A 26,786-nucleotide genomic window follows, 5' to 3' on the forward strand; every position below is an offset into this window, starting at 1 on the left:
GTAACTGATTTGTCTTCGGTTTCACTGAGATGGGCCCAGCTGCAGTTTCCTCTGTATTTACTTGTTGGATTTCAGAACTTCCTGAATCTTGACTTGATTTTTTTTTTTTTTTTTTTTTTACTTTTGGGACATTTTGGCATTATATTTTCAGTTTCTGACTATTCCCCCATCTCTCTATCCTCTATGTCTGATACCACTTGGAAGAATGTTTCTCCTTTTCAACCTATTCCATTTGTTTTTACTATGCTTTTCCCTTTCTTTTTTCTTCCTCCCTCCCTCCCTCCCTTCCTTCCTTCCTTCCTTCCTTCCTTCCTTCCTTCCTTCCTTCCTTCCTTCCTTCCCTCCTTCCTTCCCTCCTTCCTTCCTTCCTTCCTTCCTTCCTTCCTTCCTCTTCCTTCCTTTCATCCTTTCTTCCTTTCTTCTTTGTCTTTGTGCTTCAGTTGGGATATTATCCCTGATCTATTTTCCATTTTTCTGTCTTTTTTAGCTGCATCTAATCTCAGATGAAACACATCCATTGAATTCTTAGTTTTAATTATTGTATTCCTTGAATTATTGAATTCCTAGAATTCCCATTTAATTTTTTAAACCCCTTTCACATATTATTATTTAATTTTTATGTATAGCAAATTTGTGGATCGGTAATTCAAGTACAATTAACTGCAAAATTCAGAGTACAAATTTGGCAATTTTGACATATGTATATATCCATGTATTAGTTATCCATGGCTGCATAAGAAATTACCACACTTTGAGTGGTAATAATCATATCTTCCACTCATATCACTCACTGTTTCTTCTCATTATTGATATTTGTTGACTTCCTGTTCACTTATCTGAACTCATTAGAAATCCTAGATCCAGGATGTTAGTCTTTCTTTCTTTGTCATATTCAAATGTCAGTATATTTGGGTTTCTCCTCCTCTTTTTACTTTTTTATTGTCTTTGTTGTTCTATTTAGGGATTTTTCTTCCTCTAAAAGTGACATACCTTCATCTCCCTGGTTTCTATGACAATCATCTGCTCTTATGACTTAAGTAGCAGATAATAACCAAAAACATTTGCTAGGTACAAATGTTTAAGTTAAACAGTGTACTTCATTGTTCTAAAACAGTGGCCAAAGCCATAAAGTCTGGCATATTTAAGCTTTATTTTAATTGATTCAGAATTTATCTTAGCTACTTATTACTGTGGGAAAAAATCTAAGAATATTGTTTTCTTATATTCACTGTCACCAAAGCATAATTGTCAGAAAATTTGTCTTATAACTGTAGATAATTCACACACACTTCATGTGTCAGCCAGATGTATTTCTGGGAAAGAATGTGATATACTTACGTTTCTGTTGGAATTGCAAGTGGAGTCATCCTATAATTCAAAAACGGACTTGAAATTTCAAGAAACTTTTCAGGCTTCTTTATTATTGTTTCTAAAAGAAAAATTCTCTACTATTGATTCTTTATTATTGGTTCTATAAGATCTAGAAGATTCTAAAGGATCTAAAAGATTATTATCGATTCAGTGTGATATACTTTTATAATCTGAGATTAAATGTATAACTTAACATCTACTGTAGTACTGATTAGAATAACTATTTATCCAGCAAACACACAATGTCAAACAATGTCTTCTTATTATTACTGGACATTCACTTTAAAAGCTTTTCACTAAAAACTGTTCTTTTAGTTAACTTCTGCAACACAATTGCTCAAATATGGAGAAGAAATGCAGACTAATACCTGGAGATGGTACTAGAAGAGCCGAAAAATGTAACAAAGTCAAGGTCATGGGTAAGAAAGAAAGCATTAGATCAAGAAAGGCTTTGTGAATATTTCTAAAGGAACCCGAAGCTAATATAGGAGTTAGAAATTCTCAGTGGAGAAGCACCTGGGTGGCTCAGTGGGCTGAGCTTCCAAATCTTGGTTTTGGCTCAAGTCATGATCTCACAGTCCATGGGTTAGAGCCCCGTATCTGGCTCTGCGCTAACAGCACTAAGCCTGCTTGGAATTCTCTCTCTCTGTCCCTCCCTCCCTCTCTCTCCTTCTCTCTCAAAATCAATAAATAAACATTTAAAAAAAAGAAATTAAAAAATTCTCAATATATATAGAACAGAGCTCAAGCACTAACACAGTGATCACTGTGATCAAATTAAACATTAGAGATGATTATTTTAATAAAAGCTCCTGCAACAATGGAAAGATGCCCACTGGAGAAAAATAACTGAAACATTGACACAGTGCACATAACTCCTCTGTGCTTATTCCTTGGTAACCTCTCAAATGATCTCTCTTGCACACGCTGTCTCTCTTCCTATTTCCTGTTAATTTTCACCTTAAATATTAAACTCAATAGATAGAAGAAAGACAATTATGGGGTGTGCCTCGAGGTGGGACACACAGGTTGGAATCCCACCAATTTTAGATTTTCTTCCCCAGCTCGCCCTAGAGCCATCACTTAACTACAATTACACTGTATCAATAGGGAAATTAGAAAATGTCTGTATGTTCAATATTTTTCCCTTCATTCAGCTATTCTTTGATGCTTTTCTTTATTCAGCTATTCTTTGATGCATTTTAGAGCAAAAGATTTTCTTTCAAGCATCATGTGTATGCTGATCTTTGGTTTGGAAGGACAGCGAACAGGAAAGAAGACAGAAAGGATGGAGGGGGGGAGAGAGGGAGGAAGGAATGTCCTGTATCCCAGTGCAGCAGCCAGCCCAACAGCCAACTGCAGAAGCTCAATGAAAGGAAAAGACTGAAATAGTCAAGCAGGTGAGAGAGGGCCAGACAGGCCTGATTAAAAAAACAAAATCAAAAACCCTGACCATTTCTTCTTTCCATCCAAACCAGATATTTCTTTAATCCTTGTTCTTTTCTCACAAAGATTTAACGTGTTTTGCTAGAAAATCTTTGCTACCAGCTGGACTCTTACATCATGTAGGCAAGAAGCAAAGGCGAAGAAAATAACACGGTTACAGTTTTAATTTATATTTTAAAAACATGTAAATTATGGTTGGAAGCAGGAGGCGGGGAACAGGTAAGTCTCTCAATCCATGTCGTCATTGCAGCTGTAGAAACCTCAGCACCACGGAGACTTCCATATTACACTGTGACCAAGACAGGGTTCTCTGGTCTCCTGCCACCAAGGATCAGCACCACTCACATTGGTACCAATGCAAGTAGCTACAGCAGGCACCACCGATAGGGGTGTAAGCCTTGGTGCGTGGGACCGAACGCTTAAAGCAAACTTAGAAGCTTCACAGCGACGCCACTGGTAAATCGGCACTAGGTATGTTTATGGTGGCTTTGCCTTCATTGTTCATGCAGGTAACAGGCCTGTAAACACAGCCTTTAATGCATAACCTCTAGAAGGTGATGTACTGTGGTTGGATTAATATAATCAGACAATCACGAGCAATTAGCAAAGACAAAGGGAGAAAATGCAAAATCAAGGAAACAAACACAAAAGACATTTTTTTTAAAAAAGCTTTTTTGAACAAAGGCAATTTAAGCTTTTCAGAATAAGAAATATATATGTATGTATGTATGTATATATATATAATCTATAAAATGTCAATTCTTCATTATCCTTTATTAAAAATTGCAAATGCTAAATTAGCTATGGAAACACTGTAGATGTTGAATAAACAAAGCTTGAGTCATTTTACTAGGCCAAAATGTTTAAAAAATTTTTTTAAGTATATTTATTTATTTTGAGAGAGAGAGAGAGAGCAGGGAAGGGGCAGAGAGAGAGGGAGAGAGAATCCCAAGCAGGCTCTGCACTGTCAGCCTAAAACTCAATCCAGGGCTTGAACTCACAAACTATGAGATCATGACCTGAGCTGAAACCAAGAGTTGGACCCTTAACTGACTGAGCCACCCAGGCACACTGTAGGCCATAAATTTTTATTTTTTAAATGTTTTATTTATTTCAGAGAGAGAGAGAGAGAGAGTGCATGAACAGGGAAGGGTGAAGGAAAGAGAGAGACAGAATCCGAAACAGGATCCAGGCTCTGAGCTAGCCGTCAGCACACAGCCTGATGCGGGGCTCAAACCCACGAACCGTGAGATCATGACCTGAGCTGAAGTCGAACACTTAACCAACTGAGCCACCCAGGAGCCTCCATAATTTTTAAATTTTACGTTTTGTTTCTCCTTTAATCCCATCTCCTTAGATTCATGTGTCTCTTTTAGAATTGAGTTTCTTTTAATGCTCTCACTCATTTGTTTTGCCATTCAAACTTGGTGCTTATGAAAAAATGAAGTCAGAGTGAAGACTTGGAGAGAACAACATTGAAGGAGTAAAGACAGAGATTTGGATTGTGAAGAAGCTGGAAGTAAACTGAGAATAAGGACAAGGTGGGCAGGATGCTGGGGTGGCTTAGTCTTTTAAGTGTCCAACTCTTCATCTGGGCTCAGGTCATGATCTCACAGTTCCGTTGGTGAGATCGAGCCCCATGTAGAGCTCTGTGCTAACACTGCAGAACCTGCTTGGTATTCTCTCCCTCCCTCTCTCTGTGCTCCTCATGCACTCTCAAAATATATAAACTTAAAAAAATGATCAAAATATTTTTAAAAAAAGAACGAGGTAAGCAGAGTCTCCCACCCCACCCTAAGCCCACGTGAACCTCTTTATATCTAGCATAACTACCATTCACAGTGACTTCAACAGTATTCACACAGGAACCAGTCCAGGAAGGAAGTTCTATGTCTATATTCTAAATATAAATCAGTTAATTCAAAGACTATGTTCTATAGGTCACTCTAGAGTGATTTCACACCAAGACCTTAAATATGTTATTTAAGTTTCTTTTGTATTATTTGCTACAAACCATTTTCTATCACAATAATGACAATACCCTCACGCAAAGAATGGCCTGGATATATCTGGTCAGTTTAGATGTGAACCAAACTATTGTTTCTGAGATGTGGAGCATTAATTCTTTAAAGATATAAAATTTAGGGGCATCTGGGTGGCTCAGTTGGTTTAAGCGTCTGACTTTGGCTCAAGTGATGATCTCGCAGTTCATGAGTTCGAGCCCCACATCAGACTCTGTGCTGACAGCTCAGAGCCTGGAGCCTGCTTCAGATTCTGTGTCTCCCTCTCTCTCTGCCCCTCCCCTGAATGTTCTGTTGTCTGTCTGTCTGTCTCTTTCTCTCTCAAAAATAAATAAACATTCAAAAAATTAAAGACATAAAATTTAGACATAAAATTAAATGTAAGCTTTAGATGTGATGTTGGGTAGTTTGCCTTGATAGACATATTCCATCACAAATTCAACTGTTGGGCCTTCAGCTCAAGAAATGATCATTAGAAAGGTTTTCAGACAACATGAACCATACCTTGAGCTTCATCTGTTATAACAGTTTCCTTTTTTTGACGGAAGAGTTTCCAGGCAGGCACAGGAGGTGGTTTTGGAGGTGCTATGAGAGGGCACGACCTAGTTCTAGTCACCAGCACAGGATGGCTACAGATGTGGGAAAGACCATATTCTCTCAGCTTCTCCGCAGAATTAGCCTAAAGAGTGGAAGTCACGTTTGAAAGGATATATGCAATTGCCTTGTGCACTTAAAAAATACTTCCTGTCATTATGAAAATGCTGTTACCACAAGAAAGTGGTAATAAAGGAAAAATAACCCACATTTCGACCTCCTAACATAAGCACTAGTACCATTGGTACTTCTTGTCCTGTTTTTAAAATTTTTCTGAGTCTCCTATCTACTGATTTACAAAATGAGAGACTTGAACTAGAAACCACTTTTCAGTTCTAAATGTTTAAGATGTTCTGAGATTGGAAAAAAACCTCAGCACCTCAGTTTTGGCCCAACATTAATCAACCATTACTGTTCTGGGTTAATGCTTTAATAACAATGCTTAAAATGTGAAGGTTGTGTTTGTTTGTTTAGCCTCCAGCAAACTACATTGTTTCAAGGGAAAAAATCCACTGCATAAAGTAGGTGAGGCCCATGAGGTGATAAGTCGGTGCCTTGTCTATAGCTCATGCCCTCACCATCCAACAGAGGCTGTCGCACAGGAAATCCCCGAGATCTCTCCAGACAATGGAGCCTTTCATAAAGGGCAGAGGAGAGAGGCTGCCCTAAATCCTGCTAAATCAAGTCATTGTCTGGGAAGATGCTTCCCATATTCGACTGTTCCCATCTCCTGAAGCCACGCTGCTTTGGCACAATTCAGAATCATATTTAAGCAGAACTTCAGTTACTAACTGATAGCTGAAATATGCCGTAAGAAATCAAAAAGTCTGCGAAAGTTAAAGTAATATATTCTGTCGCCAAATTCTGGCATTCACAGTCTAAATGTTGAAACATTTCAAGTAAAATAAAATAACTACATTTAAGTCAGTTTTGCCAATAACTACTTTTCTTCCTGGTGATTTTGCATCATTGATTTCTATGCAAATAGCAATGCCTGAAAACGTACATGTATAAAGTTGTCATTTAAATTGGGCCCAGAAACCCACCTATTAGCCCATTGCAAACTATTGACTCAGCCAGGCATGCCTTACTCTTGTCACTGTTTTACTACAGCTCAATGCACACTTCCGGGACGTGCAAAATAGGTGGGGTCGCTGTGAGATAAAACAGTTCTTGGTGAATCCAGGGACTAACTAATGACTGTAACAATTAATTCATAATTGAAAGGAGACAATCAGCCCACTATAGAGTCCAGAAAAGGCACTTAAAAGTGTTTAAATATGCAAAATAAAAAGGAAAGTGATTCAATGTTAAAGGCAGTGGGGGAAGGCCTAATAAAAAATAGAAGGAATTGTTACATCCCCTTTATCGTTTTTGTGAATGTTAGCAATTCCTTGAAAAAGAATTTGGAAACCTCCAATATTATGCCTTTGAGTGGCTTAAAAAATGTTTTTTTGGGGCCCCTGGGTGGCTTAGTCGGTTAAGTGCCCGACTTCAGCTCAGGTCATGATCTCATGGTTTGTGGGCTCGAACCCCGCTTTGGGCTCTGTGCTGACAGCTCAGAGCCTGGAGCCTGTTTCAGATTCTGTGTCTCCCTCTCTCTCTGACTCTCCCCTGTTCATGCTGTCTCTCTCTCTCTTAGAAATAAATAAAACTTTGGAAAATATATTTTTTCATAAATGTTCTAAATTCTAATCCTTTTTTCTATAGTTTTTGCCCCGCCAAGTTTAAAAGTTTCCCAACATTCGAGATGGGGATTTATAGGATGATTTATTGATGTTATATCGTATGACAATGTCTCAGTATAGTAAGAAAGACCAGTACGATAAAATTTATACTTTGTCTCCAGAATCGAAGCCATGCCCATAGTAGTATTTATAAACTGAGTCACTTCCAAATAGCTTATTATTGAATATTTATCAAATTTTGTCTACATATCTCAAATTCTTCTTATAACTGTAACCAAAGATGTAGATTCTTTACTCTTTCTGGAGCCACACAGCATTGGAAAAGAAAAATATTTTAAGGCATTTGAAAATGGAAGGTTTAGTGTCAAAAATTAAGTATCATGTTAAACATCTATTGTATTGTTTGGATAATCCACAAAAATACTAGCTGATTTGAGGTAAATAAGCTGATTTCTCATACTTTAACTCCAACATACCATACAATACTTCTGAATTATGTAAGGAAGCAATGCTATTGATAACAGCTATAGTTTGATGTTGAGAAACTTTGTTAAAAGATCTCAAATTTTCTTACATTAAAGTTAGAAGCATAGAGAGACTTGGAATAGTAAAATTTCACTCAGGTGAAACCCTTGGTAGGCACTTAAGAAATAGTTCTGAATAATTCATGTGTAAACTTAAATCAGAAGTTTCCTTGCCCATAAGAATTTTTTCATCCCTCTGCCCCATCCCACCTCAAACATCCTATTTATATTTATTTGTTGTTTTTGTTTTTGTTTTTTTTTAAAGTAAGTTCTACCCCCAGCGTGGGGCTGGAGCCTACTACCAAATGCTCTACTGACTGAGCCAGCCAGGCACCCCTCAAACATTCTAAAAGAGTTTGAGCAAGGGTGTAGCTTTCTTAGAACTTGCAGATTGCATATTTAAATAAAATTAAAACAATTTAGAATATCGAAGAACAAGAAGATGGGAGAATAATGTGGGGCAGTTCATGGCATCCTGTTCCTTTCCAATTTTTCTTATTCTTGTGTTCTAGACCAATTCTTTCAACAAATGTAAACTATTGACTTATTTGTGGTCTTATTGTTTTGGGGGCTATAATTTTTAGCAGTGTACTCCATTTACAAAATGCCATTAGAATACAATTATTTTCTGTTGATTTATCTTTAAAACACTGTGTCTCTTTATATTCTGATTTTGACCAAGAGAACTAGACCAGCCTATTGGCTAATGTAAAAGATTCAGCAGGCAAGTTAGGGAGACAGTGAGGTTCTATAACAGCTCAGTATAGCCTTGAAGTTCATTTTTTTAAATATTAGTTTCAGGTGTGCAATACAGTGATTCAACAATTCATTCAGTGCTCAACAGAAGTATACTCCTTAATCCCTATCACCTACTTCACCCAAGAAACAGACTCTTAACTACAGAGAATGAACTGATGGTTACCAGAGTGGAGGTGGACTGGGGGATGGGTGAAACAGTTCATTTAATTATTGTTCCAGGCATTGGGTTAATTCCTGAACCTCTGGGCCCCTTAAGCCATTTTTAACCCCCAGAGAAAGGATTTATAATACTCTGTATGTCTTGACTTTCTTCAACATCTCAAGCTGCCTCTGAGACTTCTCTCCTTGCTATCTACTCAACTTTTAGTACTTCTCTGAACCCAGCGAGCTCTCCTTCACCTCCAGACTTTCCAACGTTAGTCCCCCTTTGTGTTGAGTACACTTTTTCCTATTTATTAAGCAACTTCTTAAGGCCATCACTTAAACACTTCTTCCTTTGGGAAGGTTTCCTCAGTCAACCATTAAACAGACAGATGTTTCTGCTATGTGTGTCATATTAATTTTTCCACTCATTGATTCATTCATTTGTTCATGCATCCAACACACATTGTTTGAACACTATATTTCTACCATATACCAGATGCCTTGTATGATCTCTGTTATACCAGCTTTCTAACTTTATTACTATTGTTGGCTTGTCTGTCTTCTTCATTAGACTGAGTTTTGTGAGGAGGGAGTTTTTGTTAATCTTGCTCATCACAGGGTCCTCAAAACCTAATTCATTATTTAGCACATAATAGATCATCAGTAAAATCTGTTGGATTAACAATAAACATAGGTGATCTTTTTTGTCCTTAAATTCAAAACTAACTTTGTGCTTAAATATTAATTTCTCAGTGGGACAGCCAAGAGTTCAAACAGATTATTTTGTGTGATTTGTGTGTGTGTGTGTGTGTGTGTGTGTGTGTGTGTGATGTATTCATCCCATTCACGTATTTTATAGTCTTAAAAATAGTTAAGTACTTCCCATAATAAGACCATGGCAGTCCACAAAGCATGGCTCAGGTCATTTTTCAGTCCACAGTATTAGGGCATTTGATCTCTGGAATATTTAAGACAGCATCTAGGCCAATGCCATGTAAAGAGTTTTTAAAAAATCAGGGCTGAGATAGATGACTCCCTCAAATCTTAATCAGAGACCTAAATTGGTGGAGGGCCAAGGAAACACACTTGGATTTAGGCAATGACTAAAGTTAATTAACTTTGAATTAAAATCAGAGAAACTGCCACTATCTCTCCATTCATAATGGCATATTATGTATGCACTGTCATCTCGACAATATTCCCCTGTTAAATGGCAGGCTTTTGTATGAATAAATGGTGTCTGTTCAAAAAGGACAAAGGAGGAGGAAGAAAAGGAAGTGGAGATGGAGGAAGAAGAGCTGGAAAAAAAAGGAGAGAGAGAAAACAAAGGAGTGATAACATTATACTGCTCGGGCAAATCACCTAGAAGACAAATATACTGTGTAGTAAAGTGCAATAAGCATCCAATTGGCTTATTTACACTTCAACCAAATTTTCATCAAATTTTTAATATTCAGGTGTTTGTAACTAACCCAGAGAACATTTATATATAATTATATACTTCCCATAATAATACCATGGCAGCCCACAAAGGATGGCTCAGGTCATTTTTCAGTTCACAGTATCAGAGCATTTGATCTCTGGATTTCTATTTAAGACAGCAACTAGGCTAATGCCATGTAAAGAGGTTTTAAAAAATCTAGTCTTCTCTACTTTAAATGCAATGATTTCAGAACCTAGAATTCTAGAATTAAAGTGCTGGATGTCTAGGGGTCCCCCAAAGGGTTAAGATTTAATAAGCTCCAAATGCAATATTGTGTTTGTTTAAATAGAGTGAAGAGCAAATAAGCTGGTGGACTTCACCCTTTATAAGGGAAGGAGAAAGTGATTTTTATATCCAATAAAAACTCTCGCTGATTGCACCCAGACTTAAAGTGAAAAAGGCTGACCTGCTTAGATTAAAGCCTCGTCCGGAGGGGCCAGCTGCTTATGTATCACACACAGGTTCCTGCAGGACCACCACCCTCCAGGAACAGAGCCTGGGGAGTGGGGGGATGGGGGGGGGATCCAGCTCAGCACTCTCCCTTTGCCCTGATTCAGAACACCAGTATCTCCCAGAAGGAAGCTTCTACAAGCTTCTGATGCCGATGTTTGCAGCAGCCACCCAGAGGAGGCTTGGCTCTGGACTGTCTGGCTCTGGAGGCCAGAGGAGATTGCATTCCTAGTCCTTTGGGACTAGAATAATCAGTGACACCCAGAAAGGAGCTCATATTCCCATCTGGTGCCCTGAATTTGCAGCTACTGCTAGGAGACACCTCTAATGGCCAGGCTCTGGCAGCCAGTGGAGCTTACGCCTGTGGGTCCCACCAGACTGTAACCAATGGAGTCGTTACATTGTCGTTAAACAGCTACCACCCCCAGGGCACAGCAAAAGGCAACAGACCCAGAAGTTCAGTCTTTCTGTGCGGGAGGCCTATGAATTGATCATCATGGCTGCACCCTGAGGGGCAGATTTGAAATTAAACACACATCTTGGGACTGACTGTGATCCCTTCCAGACACCACGGAAGGGAAGCACTATGCTTATGCTTTTCCTCTGCCACCCTCCACCCTCCAGAGTCACCGTGTCTCTTGGAGAGAAGATTCACACATGGTGGGTGCCCTGGTTTTCATGTCCTGTCCAGCCCTCCGGTGTTTGGCAGCAGCTACCCACAGCAGCTACCCACTGGAAGCCTCTGGATTGCCTGGTTCTGACAGAAGGGGGAGCTCGCGTGCCTGGCTCCACAGGACTGTGGCAATTCAGACAGTTCTAGGCAGGCCGCCACCCTCAGTGCACCAAGCAGACAGCGAATTGAGCCCCACCCCAGTCTGTCTGTGAAGGACTCTTGCCTTGTTCTGAGCTTCCTCCTGAGGCAGGCTTCAGGTTCCGCAGTCACCTAGTGGCTATGGAGCTGCCCTGAAGGAACGCTGCGGACACCATCTTGGCATTCTCCCTCTGCTTTGTTCCAGCGCACCAGTATCTCAGGAAAGGGTTTTTTTTTTTTTTTTTTTTTTTTTTTTTTTATTACTTGGGGCCCCAGCTTTTTGAGGCCGCACACCAGGAGATGCTACCAGAGAGCCTGGCCACTTGCTTGCCCTATGACTGTGTATATTTGCATCCTTTTAGGAGCTGCTGCTTATAGGTCTGGCTTCCAAACTGTTTGAATCTAAGTGCTAAGATCCTCCCTTTAGGGACACTGACAGGTCTTTTATACATACATATATATGTACATATGTGTGTGTGTGTGTGTGTGTGTGTGTGTATAATATATATATAATGGACTGCCTGGACACACAGCTGGGGGAAAGATGGTTGTTTCATCTACTGTATAGAAACCAACACAGAGTCAAGCAAGATGAAGAACAGAGGAATATGTGCCAAAATAGAGAGAGAGAAAGAGAGCGAGAACAAGATAAAAACTTAGAGAAAAACCTTAATAAATGGAGATAAGTAATTTATCTCATAAAAAGTTCAAGGTAATGGTCATAAAAATGCTCACTTGACAGGGGAGAAAAATGGATGAACACAGTGAAAACTTGGACAAAAAAGGAAAATATAAAAAAGTACCAAAGTGAAGTCACAGAGCTGAAGAATACAGTAACTAAACTGAAAAGTACACTTAGAGGGGTTCAACAGCAAACTACATAAAACAGAAGAAAGGATCAGTCAACTCATAGACAAGACAATGGAACTCACCCTATCAGACAGAAAAAAAAAAAAAAAACAAAACAGAATGATGGAATATTAGCCATAAAAGAGAATGAAATCTTCCCATTTGTGACAACATGGAATAGACCTCAAGGGCATTATGCTGAATGAAATAAGTCAGACAGAGAAAGACAAATACCGTGTGGTCTCTCATGTGTGGAATCTAAAAGCAAAACAAGCTCATAGAAACAGAGAACAGACTGGTAGAGTTGTCAGAGGCATAAGGTGGGGGGAGGGAGTGAAATGGGTGAAAGGGGTATAAATGTACTTAAATATATATACTTAAAGATTATGAGAAACCCATACAGACCATGTTATTACTAAATATTATGTTGTCAAATATTTAACGTCATGGAAAGAAGTTAATGGTATAGTGTCAAGTGAAAAACCTGGCTTCCAAAATACAATAAATGCATAAAATTTAATTCCACTGTGTGCCTTTGTGTATATTTTCTAAATTTTCTCTAAGTTGTGATATTTATAAGAAAAACTCAATTAATGTTTTTGTGTGTGTTTTATCTAAAGGTACAAAGTCATAACAGTGATTTACCAGATATGGATGTGAGTTCATTTAAATCATCTTATGTTAAGAAAATATTTATGATCTGTTTTTAGAGAGATAATTTATTACTATTTAGATATGTTTACATGATCTTACTGAAATATATAATTCATATGCCTTTTATTTTGCTTTGAATGGAAAAAATGATAATACATGATTCTACTTTTTTTTTTTTACAGTGGCTAAGGGTTTTATTTGCTTTTTTTTTTTTTACAAATAGTTTATTGTCAAATTAGTTTCCACATAACAGTCAGTGCTCATCCCCACAAGTGTCCTCCTCCATGCCCATCCCCCCACCCCCCCACATCCATCAGTCCTATGACCCAGCAATAGCACTGCTAGGAATTTACCCAAGGGATACAGAAATGCTGATGCATAGGAGCACATGTACCCCAATGTTCATAGCAGCACTCTCCACAATAGCTAAAACATGGAAAGAGCCTAAGTGTCCATCAACAGATGAATGGATCAAGAAGATGTGGTTTATCTATACCATGGAATACTACAAGGCAAAGAGAAAAAATGAAATCTGGCCATATGTAGCAACATGGATGGAACTAAAGGGTGTTATGCTGAGAGAAATAAGTCAGGCAGAGAAGGACAAATATCATATGTTTGCATGTATAGGAGGATTAGGAGGAACTTAATGGAGGACCATGGGGGAGAAGAAGGGGGAAATGGTGGGGGAAAGGGAGAGAGGCAAACCATGAGAGACTCTTGAATGCTGATTCTATGTTTTTTTAAACATGAAAGTATTGCAATCATCTAAGATAACTGTGAATGTTCCAGGTCTCTGTGTTCAAGTGCTTAATTTTAAAGATAAGTAGACTGAAATCCAGGAATTGAATTTTGATTAAATTCTGGTATACCGTCTACCACAACAAATCTCTCTGTATCTCTGTTTCTCTCTCTCTCTCTCTCTCTCTCTCTCTCTCACACACACACACACACACACACACTCTTACTCTCACACACTCATACACGCACTCTCCCTCTCTTTCTGTCTCCCCCTCCTAACACACACACACACACACACACACCATAAATGGTACTGTGTTTCCTGGCCTTGAGTGCTTACCAATTTTTCTAATGAAAAGACCTTCCTTTCAAACAAATAGAGGGGCGTAAAGGTAGCATATACAACCATGTGAGGAGGCTGTGTTGCTGAAGAACCTGTAAAAATAAACAGGTATTGTGTCATGGAAATTTTAGCCAAATGGGTCTGTCTGAGATTATTCTAGACTGTTCCAAGTCCTTAATGAGCTTATCTTTGCTGGTGAAAAATAGGTAAATGACTCAATATAATTAATAAATGTTAAATTTTACATGTATATCTATTTCATAGAACATCTCATTAGTTTTACTTCATCATAATACCATTTAATTGCTTAAAAAATCACTTTATGTCATTGTAAAAAAAGTTATCACAAAAACTCTATCAGTCAATGTCACTTAGAATAGTCTACAAATAATTACGTTCAAACGGAATGATTTTTAAATTGACATTTTTTAAGCTTTCATAGATAAAACATTACTTTGAATTTGAAGAAATCCAGAAGTTTCTATATCACTTCAGAAAAAAAAGAAAACATAACTAATCCTTCTGTGAAGAAGGAAGACTTTGATAGTAACTTAGTTCGGATTGCCATATATATATAATTATATTATATTATAATATATTTTATATTATATAAAATTATTATATATTGTACAATATATTTTATATTATAATTATAGTTATATAATATAATTATTATATTATATATATATGGCCAGGAAATTCCTATTTATTTATTTGTTTCCAGTATAGTTAGCATACTGTACTATATTAGTTTCATACACAAAACTGATTGCTTAATATTTAATGCTTCTGAGCATCACTTATTTTTTCACGTGTTTCTTAACAGACCTGAAATTACTATATATGATTCAATGTGCTTTTGTCGTATAAAGATTCTGGCTAAAATGATTCAATTTATTTTCCTTTATTGTCTTTATTTTTAATTAGAAAGTTGTGTTTTATTCCTTTGCAAATTCAAGCACTAATATTTAACTTATAAGATATTTATTGGAAGAATAATATTTTTAGAAATATAAAATATAAATTAGATATGAATCAAGGATCTCTATAGCACAGATTAATATGTAAGTTATGCCAAACTTATAAAAACATATTTTTACATTTAAAAATTAAAGTGTATATATGTGTATATATTTTTCATGGAGCAGATCTGAATCCAGGCAAATTTTATATATATATATTTTTTTTACACAGGAGACATATACTAATATATATTTATATACACTAATATATAATTATTTTTATATTTATATAAATGTTTTTATATTTATATAGTTTATATGATTATACATTGATATGTATGGATCTTATATAATATATCATATATTATACTTTATGTGGTATATTTTATAATTTGCAATATACTATATATAACCATATAATATATTATTTGTGATATGTTAATATATAACATATACATTTAGTTATTAGTATAGGCTTTTCTCCATGCAAACCCTTATATCTCTGTTGTACCATTAAAAACTTGGACAACCTTGGCTTCTGTCTCATATGTATGACTTTGCCTAATATCCATACCAATTTGAGAGTTTAACAATTATAGGCAAACTTGAACAAGTATTTTTAGATATGATTAAACAGAAAACACATTTTTGTATTCCCACATTGTATTGCAACTTTTTACAATTCAAAAATTTCCAACACTATAGGAAATGTCTAAAATAGTTATTATTCTAGGAGACTGAAAGCTTACAATCTGATAGAGACTGCAGAGAGTATTGTACTTCTGAAGAGGGTCTTGAACCATGAAGGGACCATTTGAATTTTTCCTTTTCCTTTTCTTTGTCTCCATTTTTACTCTTCTTCTTCCCAAGGTCTTTTGTATCTGCCTTTTCTAACATATTAAAAAATATATACAATAAATCTTCTAACTACAAAACTTCAAACTATATTACTTACTCAGTTATTATGTTGAAAAGAAGGCCAAAACAGCAAGTTATTTAAATGTAAAATAATAGCCATAAATTTCCCAAAGCACTACTCACCTCTAATTAGAAACATCAAAATAAAGCAAGAGAAAACTTTGAAATTTGACAATGCACTGTCAAAGACATGCAGAATTATTTATTTATTATCGACTATACATAATTTTGTATTAAGTGGAGATCACATTTGAATATAATTTACATTATATATATGTTAATATATAATTATATATTATATATAATTCTGGGATAATTGTCTCATTTTATTTTATTTCTTTTTCTTAAATAGTTTATTGTCAAGTTGGTTTCCATATAACACCCAGTGCTCATCCCAACTAGTGCCCTCCTCCATGCCCATCACCCCCCTCCCCATCTCCCCCACCCCATCAGCCCTCAGTTTGTTTTCAGCATTCAAGAGTCTCTCATGGTTTGCCTCCCTCCCTCTCCCCAACTATTTTACCCTTCTCCCCCATGGTTCTCCGTTAAGTTCCTCCTAATCCACCTATACGTGCAAACATATGGTGTCTGTCCTTATCTGACTAACTTATTTCGCTCACAGCATAACACCCTCAAGGTCCATCCATGTTGCTACACATGGCCAGATTTCATTCTTTCTCACTGCCATGTAGTATTCTATCATATAGATGAACCACATCTTCTTGATCCATTTGTCCGTTGATGGACACTTAGGCTCTTCCCATGTTTTGGCTATTGTTGAGAGTGCTGCTATGAACATTGGGGTACATGTGCCCCTATGCATCAGCACTCCTGTATCCCTTGGGTAAATTTCTAGCAATGCTATTTCTGGATCATAGGGGAGTTCTATTGTTAATCTTTTGAGGAACCTCCACACTGTTTTCCAGAGGGGCTGTACCATTTTACATTCCCACCAACAGTGTAGGATGGTGCCCGTTTCTCCACATCCTCGCCAGCATCAAGTCTCTTGATTTGTTCATTTTAGCCACTCTGACTGGTGTGAGATGGTATTTCAGTGTGGTTTTGATTTTATTTCCCTGATGATGAGGGACGCTGAGCATCATTTCATGTGGCTGTTGGCTATCTGGATGTCCTCTTTGGAGAAGTGTCTGTTCATGTCTTCTGCCCATTTCTTCACTGGATTGTTTGTTTTTTGGGGTGTGGAGTTTGTTGAGTTCCTTATAGATTTTGTATACTAGCCCTTTATCTGCTATGTCATTTGCAACTACCTTTTCCCATTCTGTCGGTTGTCTATTAGTTTTATTGATGGTTTTCTTTGTCGTGCAGAAGCTTTTTATCTCGATGAGGTCCCAATAGTTCATTTTTGCTCTTGAGTCCCTTGCCTTTGGGGATGTGTCAAGTAAGAAATTGCTGCGGTTGAGGTCAAGAAGTTTCATGCTTTCTTCTCTAGGGTTTTGATGGTTTCCTGTATCACATTCAGGTCCTTTATCCATTTTGAGTTTATTTTGGTGTATGGTGTGAGAAAATGATCTAGTTTCATTCTTCTGCATGTTGCTGTCCAGTTCTCCCAGCACCATCTGTTAAAGAGACTGTCTTTTTTCCATTGGATACTCTTTCCTGTTTTTTCAGAGATCAGTTGGGCTTACATTTGTGGGTCCAATTCTGAGTTCTCTATTCTATTCCATTGGTCTATGTGTTTTTGTGCCAATACCATACTGTCTTGATGATGACAGCTTTGTAGTAGAGGCTAAAGTCTGGGATGGTGATGCCTCCCATTTTGGTTTTCTTCTTCAATATTACTTTGACTATGCAGGGTCTTTTGTGGTTCCATACAAATTTTAGGATAGTTTGTTCTAGTTTTGAGACGAATGCTGGTGCAAATTTGATTGGGATTGCATTGAATGTGTAGAGTGCTTTGGGTAGAAACGACATTTAACAATATTTATTCTTCTGACCCGTTAGCATGGAATGTTTTTCCATTTCTTTGTGTCTTCTTCAACTTCCTTCATAAGTTTTCTATAGTTTTCACCATACAGATCTCCTATATCTATGGTTAGGTTTATTCCTAGATATTTTATGGTGTGTGTGTGTGTGTGTGTGTGTGTGTGCAATTATGAATGGGATCAGTTTCCTGATTTCTCTTTCTGTTGCTGCATTATTGGTGTATAAAAATGCAACTGATTTTTGCATGTTGATTTTGTACCCTGCAACTTTGCTGAATTCTTGGATCAGTTTTAGTAGGCTTCTGGTGGAATCTGTTGGGTTTTCTATGTAGAGCATCATGTTGTCTGCGAAAAGTGAAAGTTTGACTTCTTCTTTGCCAATTCTGGTACCTTTGATTTCCTTTTGTTTTCTGATTGCTGATGCTAGGACTTCCAGCACTATGTTAAACAACAGAGGTGAGACTGGACATCCCTGTCGTGTTCCTGATCTCAGGGGGAAAGCTCTCAGTTTTTCGTAATTGTCTTATTTTAGAATAAAACTAGTTTTCTTATTCCTCCTACCACATCATAAGGTTTCTATCTGCTGTTTCCTCCACGTAGAATACTCTTCCCTCCACATTCCTCAAGAAATCTCTCTCATCTTTGCAAATGTAGCTCAAAATTACTTAGGGAAATTTCCCCTGATGCCCTAGGCTAAATATGAACTCCTATAGTTTTGTGTATTTCCCTTCAGGTCTCATGTCTAAGTATATGGTTATAGTTGGGGTTTTGTTGTTGTTGTTGTTGTTTGTTTTTGTTTTTTAAATTAACATTAGTCTCTCTCACTAGAAAATAAGTGCTAGGATTTAAATTCCACATCTGATTTTCTTCACCGAGTTATCATTAATCCTGAAACATTTATTATTATTCTACTCAGCAAGTAGTAGATTTGAATGCATGGATGGACAGGTGTTAATTTGTGATACATGAAAAAATATTCTAAGTTCAAATTAATTTGAGAAATACTGCATGAAACAAATTTAATCAGCTTTCTTGGTTTGCTTTCTTTCATAAATTAATGCACACTAGGTCATTTAAAAAAGGGCTTATTATAGGCAGATATCACTCACACACTTGATCTTGGTATAGTTTTGAGGAACATTTATGGTAATAGTTTCTGTGTGGTAAATGTTGGTAGATATGATTTTGATAAGGAGTAATTTGGATAAAATAGCAATATCTTATAAAACAAATATTTGAAAGATTATAGAGGCTATTAGGGTATATAAAATAGCTAAGTATATTCTAGTATATCTAATCTTACTTTACTATAAAAACCTCATTGTTCATATGTATAGCTATATGAAATATTTTAGAAAATATAAGATAAATAATTATTAAATATATGTCTTACTTTATGATCCTATACTTTATAAAATAACCTGAAATTATTTTATTTTAAAATTTGAACTTCTACCTTGCAATAAATCATCAGCTAATCATAATCTAATCTGCGTCTATTTCACACTTCGTTGGTGCAGGGAAAAAAGACAAAAACAGGACTTTTTTTTCTCGTTTTGGTCCATTCTACTCTACGTAAACATATAAGGAAGATGTGCTTGATGGAATTTAAAAACTTAATGTTTCTTCCTATATTAATACTATACTACATCGGTATCATCAAAATACATAGTTGCCTCTGATTTTTAAGACACTAAAATATAAAACAATAACTAACATAATAGTAAATGGCATTACTAGTCCTAAAATCCTACAAAGAAAGGGTCGTAATTATTTTCACAACACCTAGTAAATGACAATGACAATAAAAAGTCATTAAAATCAGCAACGATTGTAAAGCATTTATATATAATAGTCATATTGAATAGCATTGTAATATAAAATGTCTTACCCTTTGGAGCTTTGTCACTTTTCTCAGGTGACTTTAATGCTGTCGCTGAAACTTCAGGTTTGAATTCTTTGCCATCTTTCATTTCTTTGCCATCCTTCACTTCTTTCCCTGCCACTTTTAATTTGCTTTCTACAATAGTTATTTTGCTTTCAGAGCTGGATTCATCTGACAGCTTAAATTCAGGCAATATTTCCTTCAAGAGCTCCCAAACTTTGTCCATATATCCTGGGCTTAAATAAAACACATCAACATTAATTTCCAAATTGAACTTTTTACTCCACTATATCATCAAGAAATTACTGACAGAAAAATCAATTTACAATTTCACAAGACTAATTTCAATAGTAACTTCAAATTTTAGATTAAAAACACTATTATACATTTATCTATCCAACAAGCTTTGGCTGAGTGCCTACTGTGTGCTGGGCTTTGCTGATGCAAAAAGACCAAACAGAGTTCAGGTTCCAAATGGTGGTGTAGGATTCTGAACTTAGCAATTCCCATGACACACCAAACCTATAGCTACATATGGAACAACTTTCTCTGGAAAAACAAAAACAAAACAAAACAAACAAACAAACAAAAAAACAACTGGCTGCACGACTCATACATCTGCTGAATGAGAAAAAAACCCATAATGATGTAGTGAAAGCATTCCCAAGAGGGAAGTTCATAGTGATAAATGCCTATATCAAGAAATAAGAAACATCTCAAATAAACAATTTAACTTTGTACCTCAAGAACTATACAAGAAGAACAAACAAACCCAAAAACTAGTTAAAAAAAACATTAAAATACCAAAGATCAGAGTGGAAATCAAGGAAATAGAACATAATAATACAATAGGAAAAATCAATGAGACTTAGAACTGAGTTTTTGAACAGATGAACAAAAGTGACAAATCTTTAGCCAAACTCACCAAGAAAAAGAAAGAGAAGAGTCAAACAAAAACTGATACTATAGAAATATAAAGGATCACAATACAATATATAAACAATTATATGACAAGTCAGACAACCTAGAAGAAATGGATAAATTCCTAGAAATGTACCACCTACCAAGACAGAATCATAAAGAAATAGATAATCTGAACAGACCAATTACTAGTCAGGTGATTGAACCAGTAATCAAAACAATCCCAACAAACAAAACTCCAGGATGCAATGGCTTCATTGGTGAATTCTACCAAACACTTAAAGAATAATTAATACCAATTTTTCTCAATCTCTTGTGATAAAATAGGAGGAACACATTCTAATAATTCATCTTAAAAGGCCATCATTACTTTGATACCAAAACCAGGGCACCACATGTAGACAAGAGACAAGAGAAATAGAAGGCATCCAAATTGGATAAGAAGAAGTAAAATTGTCACTATTTGCTGATGACCTAATATATGTAGAAAATACAAAAGACACAACCAAAAACTGTTAGAACTAATAGATGACTTCAGTTAAGTTGCAGAATACAAAATCAATATACAAAAATATGTTGCATTCTATACACTAAATGAACTATCAGAAAGATAAATAAAGAAAACAATTCCATTTACAACTGCATCAAAAATAATAAAACGTCTAGGAATAAATTTAACCAACGATCTGAAAGACTTATACACTGAAAGCTATAGGACATCAATAAAAGAAATTGAAGAAAGCCCAAATAAATGGGAAGACATTCTGTGCTCATGGGTTGGAAGAATCAATATTGTTAAAATATCCATACTACCCACAATCGTTTCATGCAATTCCTTTCAAAATTCTAACATTTTCCCACATAAATAGGGATAATCTTAAAATTTGTGTGGAACCACAAAAAAAAACTCTGAATAGCCAGAGCAACTGAAGCCAGAACAAAGCTGGAGGCATCACACTTCCTGATTTCAAACTAAGTTACAAGTCTATAATGATCAAACAATATGCTATTGACATACAGGCACTTAGATCAGTGGAACACAATAGAGAGCAAAAAACTAAACCCACCCATATATAGTCAATTAGTTTATAACAACAGAGTAAAAAATAAACAATGTGAAAAAGATAGTCTCTTCAAGAATGGTATTGGATGAACTGGGCAACCACATGGAAAAGAATGAAACTGGTCACTATCTTACACCATACACAAAAATCAACTCATAATGGATTAAAGACTAGAATGTAAGACCTAAAACCATAAAACTCCTAGAGAAAACATAGGCTTCTTGACATTGCTCTTAACATTGCGTTGTTGTTTTTGTTTGGTTTTGGTTTTGTTTGGATTTGACTTCAAAGGCTAGGGCAACACATACAAAAATAAACAAGTGGGGCTATATGAAACTGAAAAGCTTCTGCACAGCAAAAGAAATGACCAACAAAATGAAAAGGCAACCTATTGAATGGAAGAAAATATTGTCTTAGTTTATTTTTTAATGTTTATTTATTTTTGAGAGAGAGAGAGAGAGAATGAACAGGGGAGGGTCAAATAGAGGAGGAGACACAGAATCTGAAGCAGGCTCCAGGCTCCAAGCTGTCAGCACAGAGCCTGACACGGGACTCAGACTCATGAGCCGTGAGATTATGAACTGAACCAAAGTCAGACTCTCAACTGACTGAGCCAACCAGGTGCCCCAAGAAAATATTTGCCAATCTTATATCTGATAGGGAGTTTAAAAATATGAAGTAGTTATGTAACTGAAAAGCAACAAACGAAACTCAGACTCTTCAATTAATAAATGGATAGACAATCTGAATAGACAATTAAAAAAAAAAAGACATACAGATAAACAAAGGTACATGAAAAGATATTCAGCATCAGTAATCATCAGAGAAATGTAAACAAAAACCACAATGAGATTTTACTTCATAACTGTTAGAATGGCTGTTATACAAAAAAATAAAATAAAATACAGGTATGGCAAGGATGTGGAATAAAAAAGGAAACATAATGAACTCTTGGTGAGATTGTAAACTGGTGCAGTCACTATAGAAAACAGTATGGAGTTTCCTCACAATATTTAAAAACAACTGTCATACAATCCAGCAATTCCAATTCTGGGTTGTCTGAATAAAAGGAAAACACCAATATAAAGAGATATGAGTACCCCTATGTTTACTGCAGCAATATTTATAAGACCCAAGATATGGGTAAGAAAGAAATATTACTCAGGTATTTAAAAAAAAGATCAAAATCTTTCCATTTGTGACAGACAACATGGTGGACCTGGAGTGCATTATGCTAAATGTAATAAGTCAGAGAAAGACAAAAATTGTACGATTTCACTTATATGTAGAATCTAAAACACCAAACAAACAAAAGAAAACAGAAACAGACATATAGGTACAGGAAATAAACCATTGACTATCAGAGGTGGAGGCGTTAGGGATTGGGTGAAGTAGGTGAAGGGATTAAGTAGAAATTCCCAGTTATAAAAATAAAGAAGTCATGGTGGTGCAATGTTCAATGATATTGTCATAGCTATATCATAACAAATGGTAACTAGACACCCTGGGGATCACATAGTAATATATAAAAATGTTGAATCACCATAATGTATGCCTGAAACTAATAGGAAATTATATGTCAATCATATTTCAGTTTTAAAAAAATGAAGTGGCGAAGTGTTCTATTCCAGATGAACTACACCAACTTCAGAGAAATGTTCCAAGAAACAAATATTCTCCTCATCTAAAATTGTCTTTTTATAGCCACTCAGACATATCACTGATTGTGTTCCTGTTATTATACAGAGAGTTAAAAGGTTTTTTTCTTTTCTTTTCAAATGGCATAAATGCACAAATTGAAGGAAAACATAAGAGTCAAGGTCAAAAATTGCACATAAGCCAGTGCTTCCTTTTGGTACTCCTCACGAGGGTGGAAAGGAAGGTGTCTATTGGAAATACCACAAAATATTTTCCTTCTAACTGATTTTCACATGGGAAAAATCTCCAGTAGTCAACACGAATTCTCCTTGACCATGTAGAACCATGTAAAACCATGAATGTGACTGCAAGGCCCTCAGGGTTTTTCTCTTCACTTTCAAATCCTTCCTGACAACAGAAACACTCAACTCCTGCACATATCACGTAGCTCTGACAGTATAACTCTCCCACCGTCAGTGCTCCTCTCCTTCCTCTCCTTCAGTCAAACCCAGTCAACAGTAAAGGCTCAAACCAAGTCACAACACTCTATGAAGCCCTATCTTATCCCTGCCGGCATCCTTGACTAATGGCCATTGCCTCCATATTTCAACTGAAACGTTCCTACAATCTTTTTTATACTATTTCATTACTTTCTTTTCATTTAAAATTATATATGTATACATAAAATTGAAAGTTTATAGTAAAGAACATTGTATGAATAATTTAGCAGAATGTTCATAGGAACATCTTTTTCAAATCGTGATATACATACATCAAAGATACTATATATCTTTTACTTTTTAGTTGTATTTAGGAGAAAATTGATAAATTTGAATGTTTGGATCAATTACTTATTCTTTACACTTTTCCCCATTTTCAAAGGTTGAGTACTAACTACCCCATATATATTTCTAGATAATATTAAATAATCTAGTGACAGTCACTAGAGAGGAAAAAAAACTTATAGTAATTATGTCTCTATGACACATTAGGTATTTTTTCTACCACCTACTCACTTATCTTAAGAACAACCATATAGGATAGGTCATTTTACTCTCATTTACATGCAAAATTCACATGGCTGAAATTGAAAGTGTAAGAACATAAACCTTGCTAAATAGTTCTGACTCCTAAGCTCAAGCTTTTCTGCCTCATTTTCATAGAAATTTCAGAAGCAACCATAAATTCATGCAAATAGGACATCTAAACTGCTCAAAAATTTTTTTATTAATTTAAGGTGGTCTCCTTATAATTCTGAAGCATATGAATACTTTTCAATTTTCATGTTTGATTTCAGTGTATGATTCTGGCGAGAGACAATTCACAATTTCTAATTGACTAATTTTCTAGTTATGAATTATTTTGATCTCCTGTTTCTTTGCCATCCTCCAGTGGACTTCTGACGATTTCATGTCTCTGCTTTCTTTACTCACTACCATGCAGGAAAAAATAAGCAAAATTATAAGCATTCCATCAACACTGAAGATAAAAATTTAGAAAAGCCCATACTTTTAAACTTCATTCTGTCTCTACTTCTCTCCACTAATATTGTCCATATTATATCAAGAAATATTCTTTTTCCTTAGGTATCAAAAAAGATTTTCCATGAAATGACCTAAAGGGGTGTTGTCTATACCTTTTCTTAAAATTAAAAAAATAATATCATTTCCCCTTTCAGGAGAAATGTCTTTTGAGGAAGAGATATATTTTTTCATTTTTTCCCTGCAGATATTTTTTTAATGTTTGTTTTGAGGGAGAGAGACAGACAGACAGACAGACAGAGCATGAGCAGGGGAGGGGCAGAAAGAAAGGGAACCAGAATCTGAAGCAGCCTCCAGGCTCTGAGCTTTCAGCATAGAGCTCCACGCAGGGCTCAAACCCACAAACTATGAAATCATGACCTAAGCAAAAGTTGGATGCTTAGCCAACTGAGCCATCCAGGTGTCCCCAGATATTTTTATTTGAACCAGGCAATAGCTAATTTATCCTGCTGAAAAGATGCTTTAGATGGTAAGATCCAAGTCACTAGCAACTAAATTCAATCTCCTATAACCTAGATCCTTGAGAACAATAGCTTCCCAATATCAATAAAAAATCAGAGATGATCCAAACTGATAACTGAACTATGGATTTGATCTTCTTATAAAATCCAGCGTCTGAACTGATGATATTCAGATGTATCAATATGTTTTTTCTATGAACTTTGGCTTGATTAATTTCTACTATCAATGGTAATATAATCAAATTGTGTGTCTATAACCTTTATGTATGAAATAAAAGTACTTGTGAAATTTTAAGTAAGCTTTACATTAAATGTCTCTTTTGTGGACATACACAAATATCTAGAATCACATGAAATAAATACTGTGGGCTTTCGACCCAACAAGACTTGGATTCATATTTTTTCTCCTCCAGGTACAATGTGCACAGCTTGGGGTAGTCAACCACTCTGGGCTTCAGTTTCTTCATTTGTAATGAAATATACCCAGCTAATGAGGTTATATGAAATATCAAGTGAGATAATATTTTCAGGGCTGTGGTTTTTAATTAGAAGTAATATATTAATATGCCTAATGCCTAATAGGTATTTTATTATTATTAATTATTTCTTAATATGTGTGGCTAATTACAAGTTGCCTTTATGTTGCTTTTATTTATTTTTATTGGGAGAGAGAGAAAGGAGGACAGGGAAGGGACAGAAAGAGGGGGAGAGAGAGAGAGAGAGAGAGAGAGAGAATCCCAAGCAGGCTCTACGATGTCATCACAAAGCCTAATAAGGGACTTGATATCACAAACCATGAGATCATGACCTGAGCTTAAATCACGAGGTGGATGCTTAACCTACTGAGCCAACCAGAACCCCCCCCCCCCCATATGTTTCTGTATTAAGTCAGTGTAGTAGTTGTATAAGTATAAAGGGACACCTGTAAACATGATAAATAATTAACATGGTTTTAATATTTGTAGTTCACAGTATTTTTTAAAAACAGAATTTATCCTGAGCTCCTCAAGGGATTTTTGTATAATGCTATAAAATATTAATACACTAAAATATTATTTTCACAGACATTTTGTAAAATGTGAGATTTTCTTAAAGCTTCATAATGTTTAGTTAAAGAAACATCTTGGGAAAGAAAGAAAAATACATATGAAGAACTTAATGGTAAAACCTACTGGAAAGGAATCACTTCTGGTAACCATCCTGTAAGGGCATGAATAACTGTGAACTCCCCTAATTCTCTCATCTCTGCTACGTGGATGCTAAAAAAGCAAATGCATAATAGCATAGTTAATAACACTTGAAAACACACACAAAGAGATATGTAAGGACAGGGAATCTTTAATAAGCAGTGATATAATAATAAATGTAGGGCTCATACTGCTTATATGTTAGAGTACAAGAAAATACTATTCCAAAGGCCAGATGATTCATTTTGTTAAAGTGTTTAAAGGAATCCAGTGTAAAAGTTCATGTTTATTTTAAAAACATGCTACAAGCCTTATTTTAAAAAGATATAAATTAATATTCATGTCATATACACAAAATGTATTCACATATATTATAAAATATATAAAT

At 35.7% G+C, this 26,786-nt stretch overlaps 1 protein-coding gene across 1 annotated transcript in view; it reads right to left on the reverse strand.

Moving 5' to 3' along the window:
* ADGB (androglobin) overlaps positions 1–26,786 on the reverse strand; it is a 149,655-nt gene that overhangs the window by 79,304 nt on the left and 43,565 nt on the right. The window contains exons 7-12 of the mRNA XM_039230921.1: positions 26,384–26,470; positions 19,593–19,822; positions 15,590–15,730; positions 13,876–13,970; positions 5,343–5,517; positions 1,339–1,429 (exon numbers count right to left, since the gene is read on the reverse strand). Of these exons, the coding sequence (XP_039086852.1) occupies positions 1,339–1,429; positions 5,343–5,517; positions 13,876–13,970; positions 15,590–15,730; positions 19,593–19,822; positions 26,384–26,470 (819 nt within the window). The remainder of the gene's footprint in view (positions 1–1,338; positions 1,430–5,342; positions 5,518–13,875; positions 13,971–15,589; positions 15,731–19,592; positions 19,823–26,383; positions 26,471–26,786) is intronic.

Source organism: Hyaena hyaena, unplaced genomic scaffold (genome assembly GCF_003009895.1).
Source record: "Hyaena hyaena isolate Hyena2069 unplaced genomic scaffold, ASM300989v1 scaffold_52, whole genome shotgun sequence".
Taxonomy (NCBI): Eukaryota; Metazoa; Chordata; class Mammalia; order Carnivora; family Hyaenidae; genus Hyaena; species Hyaena hyaena.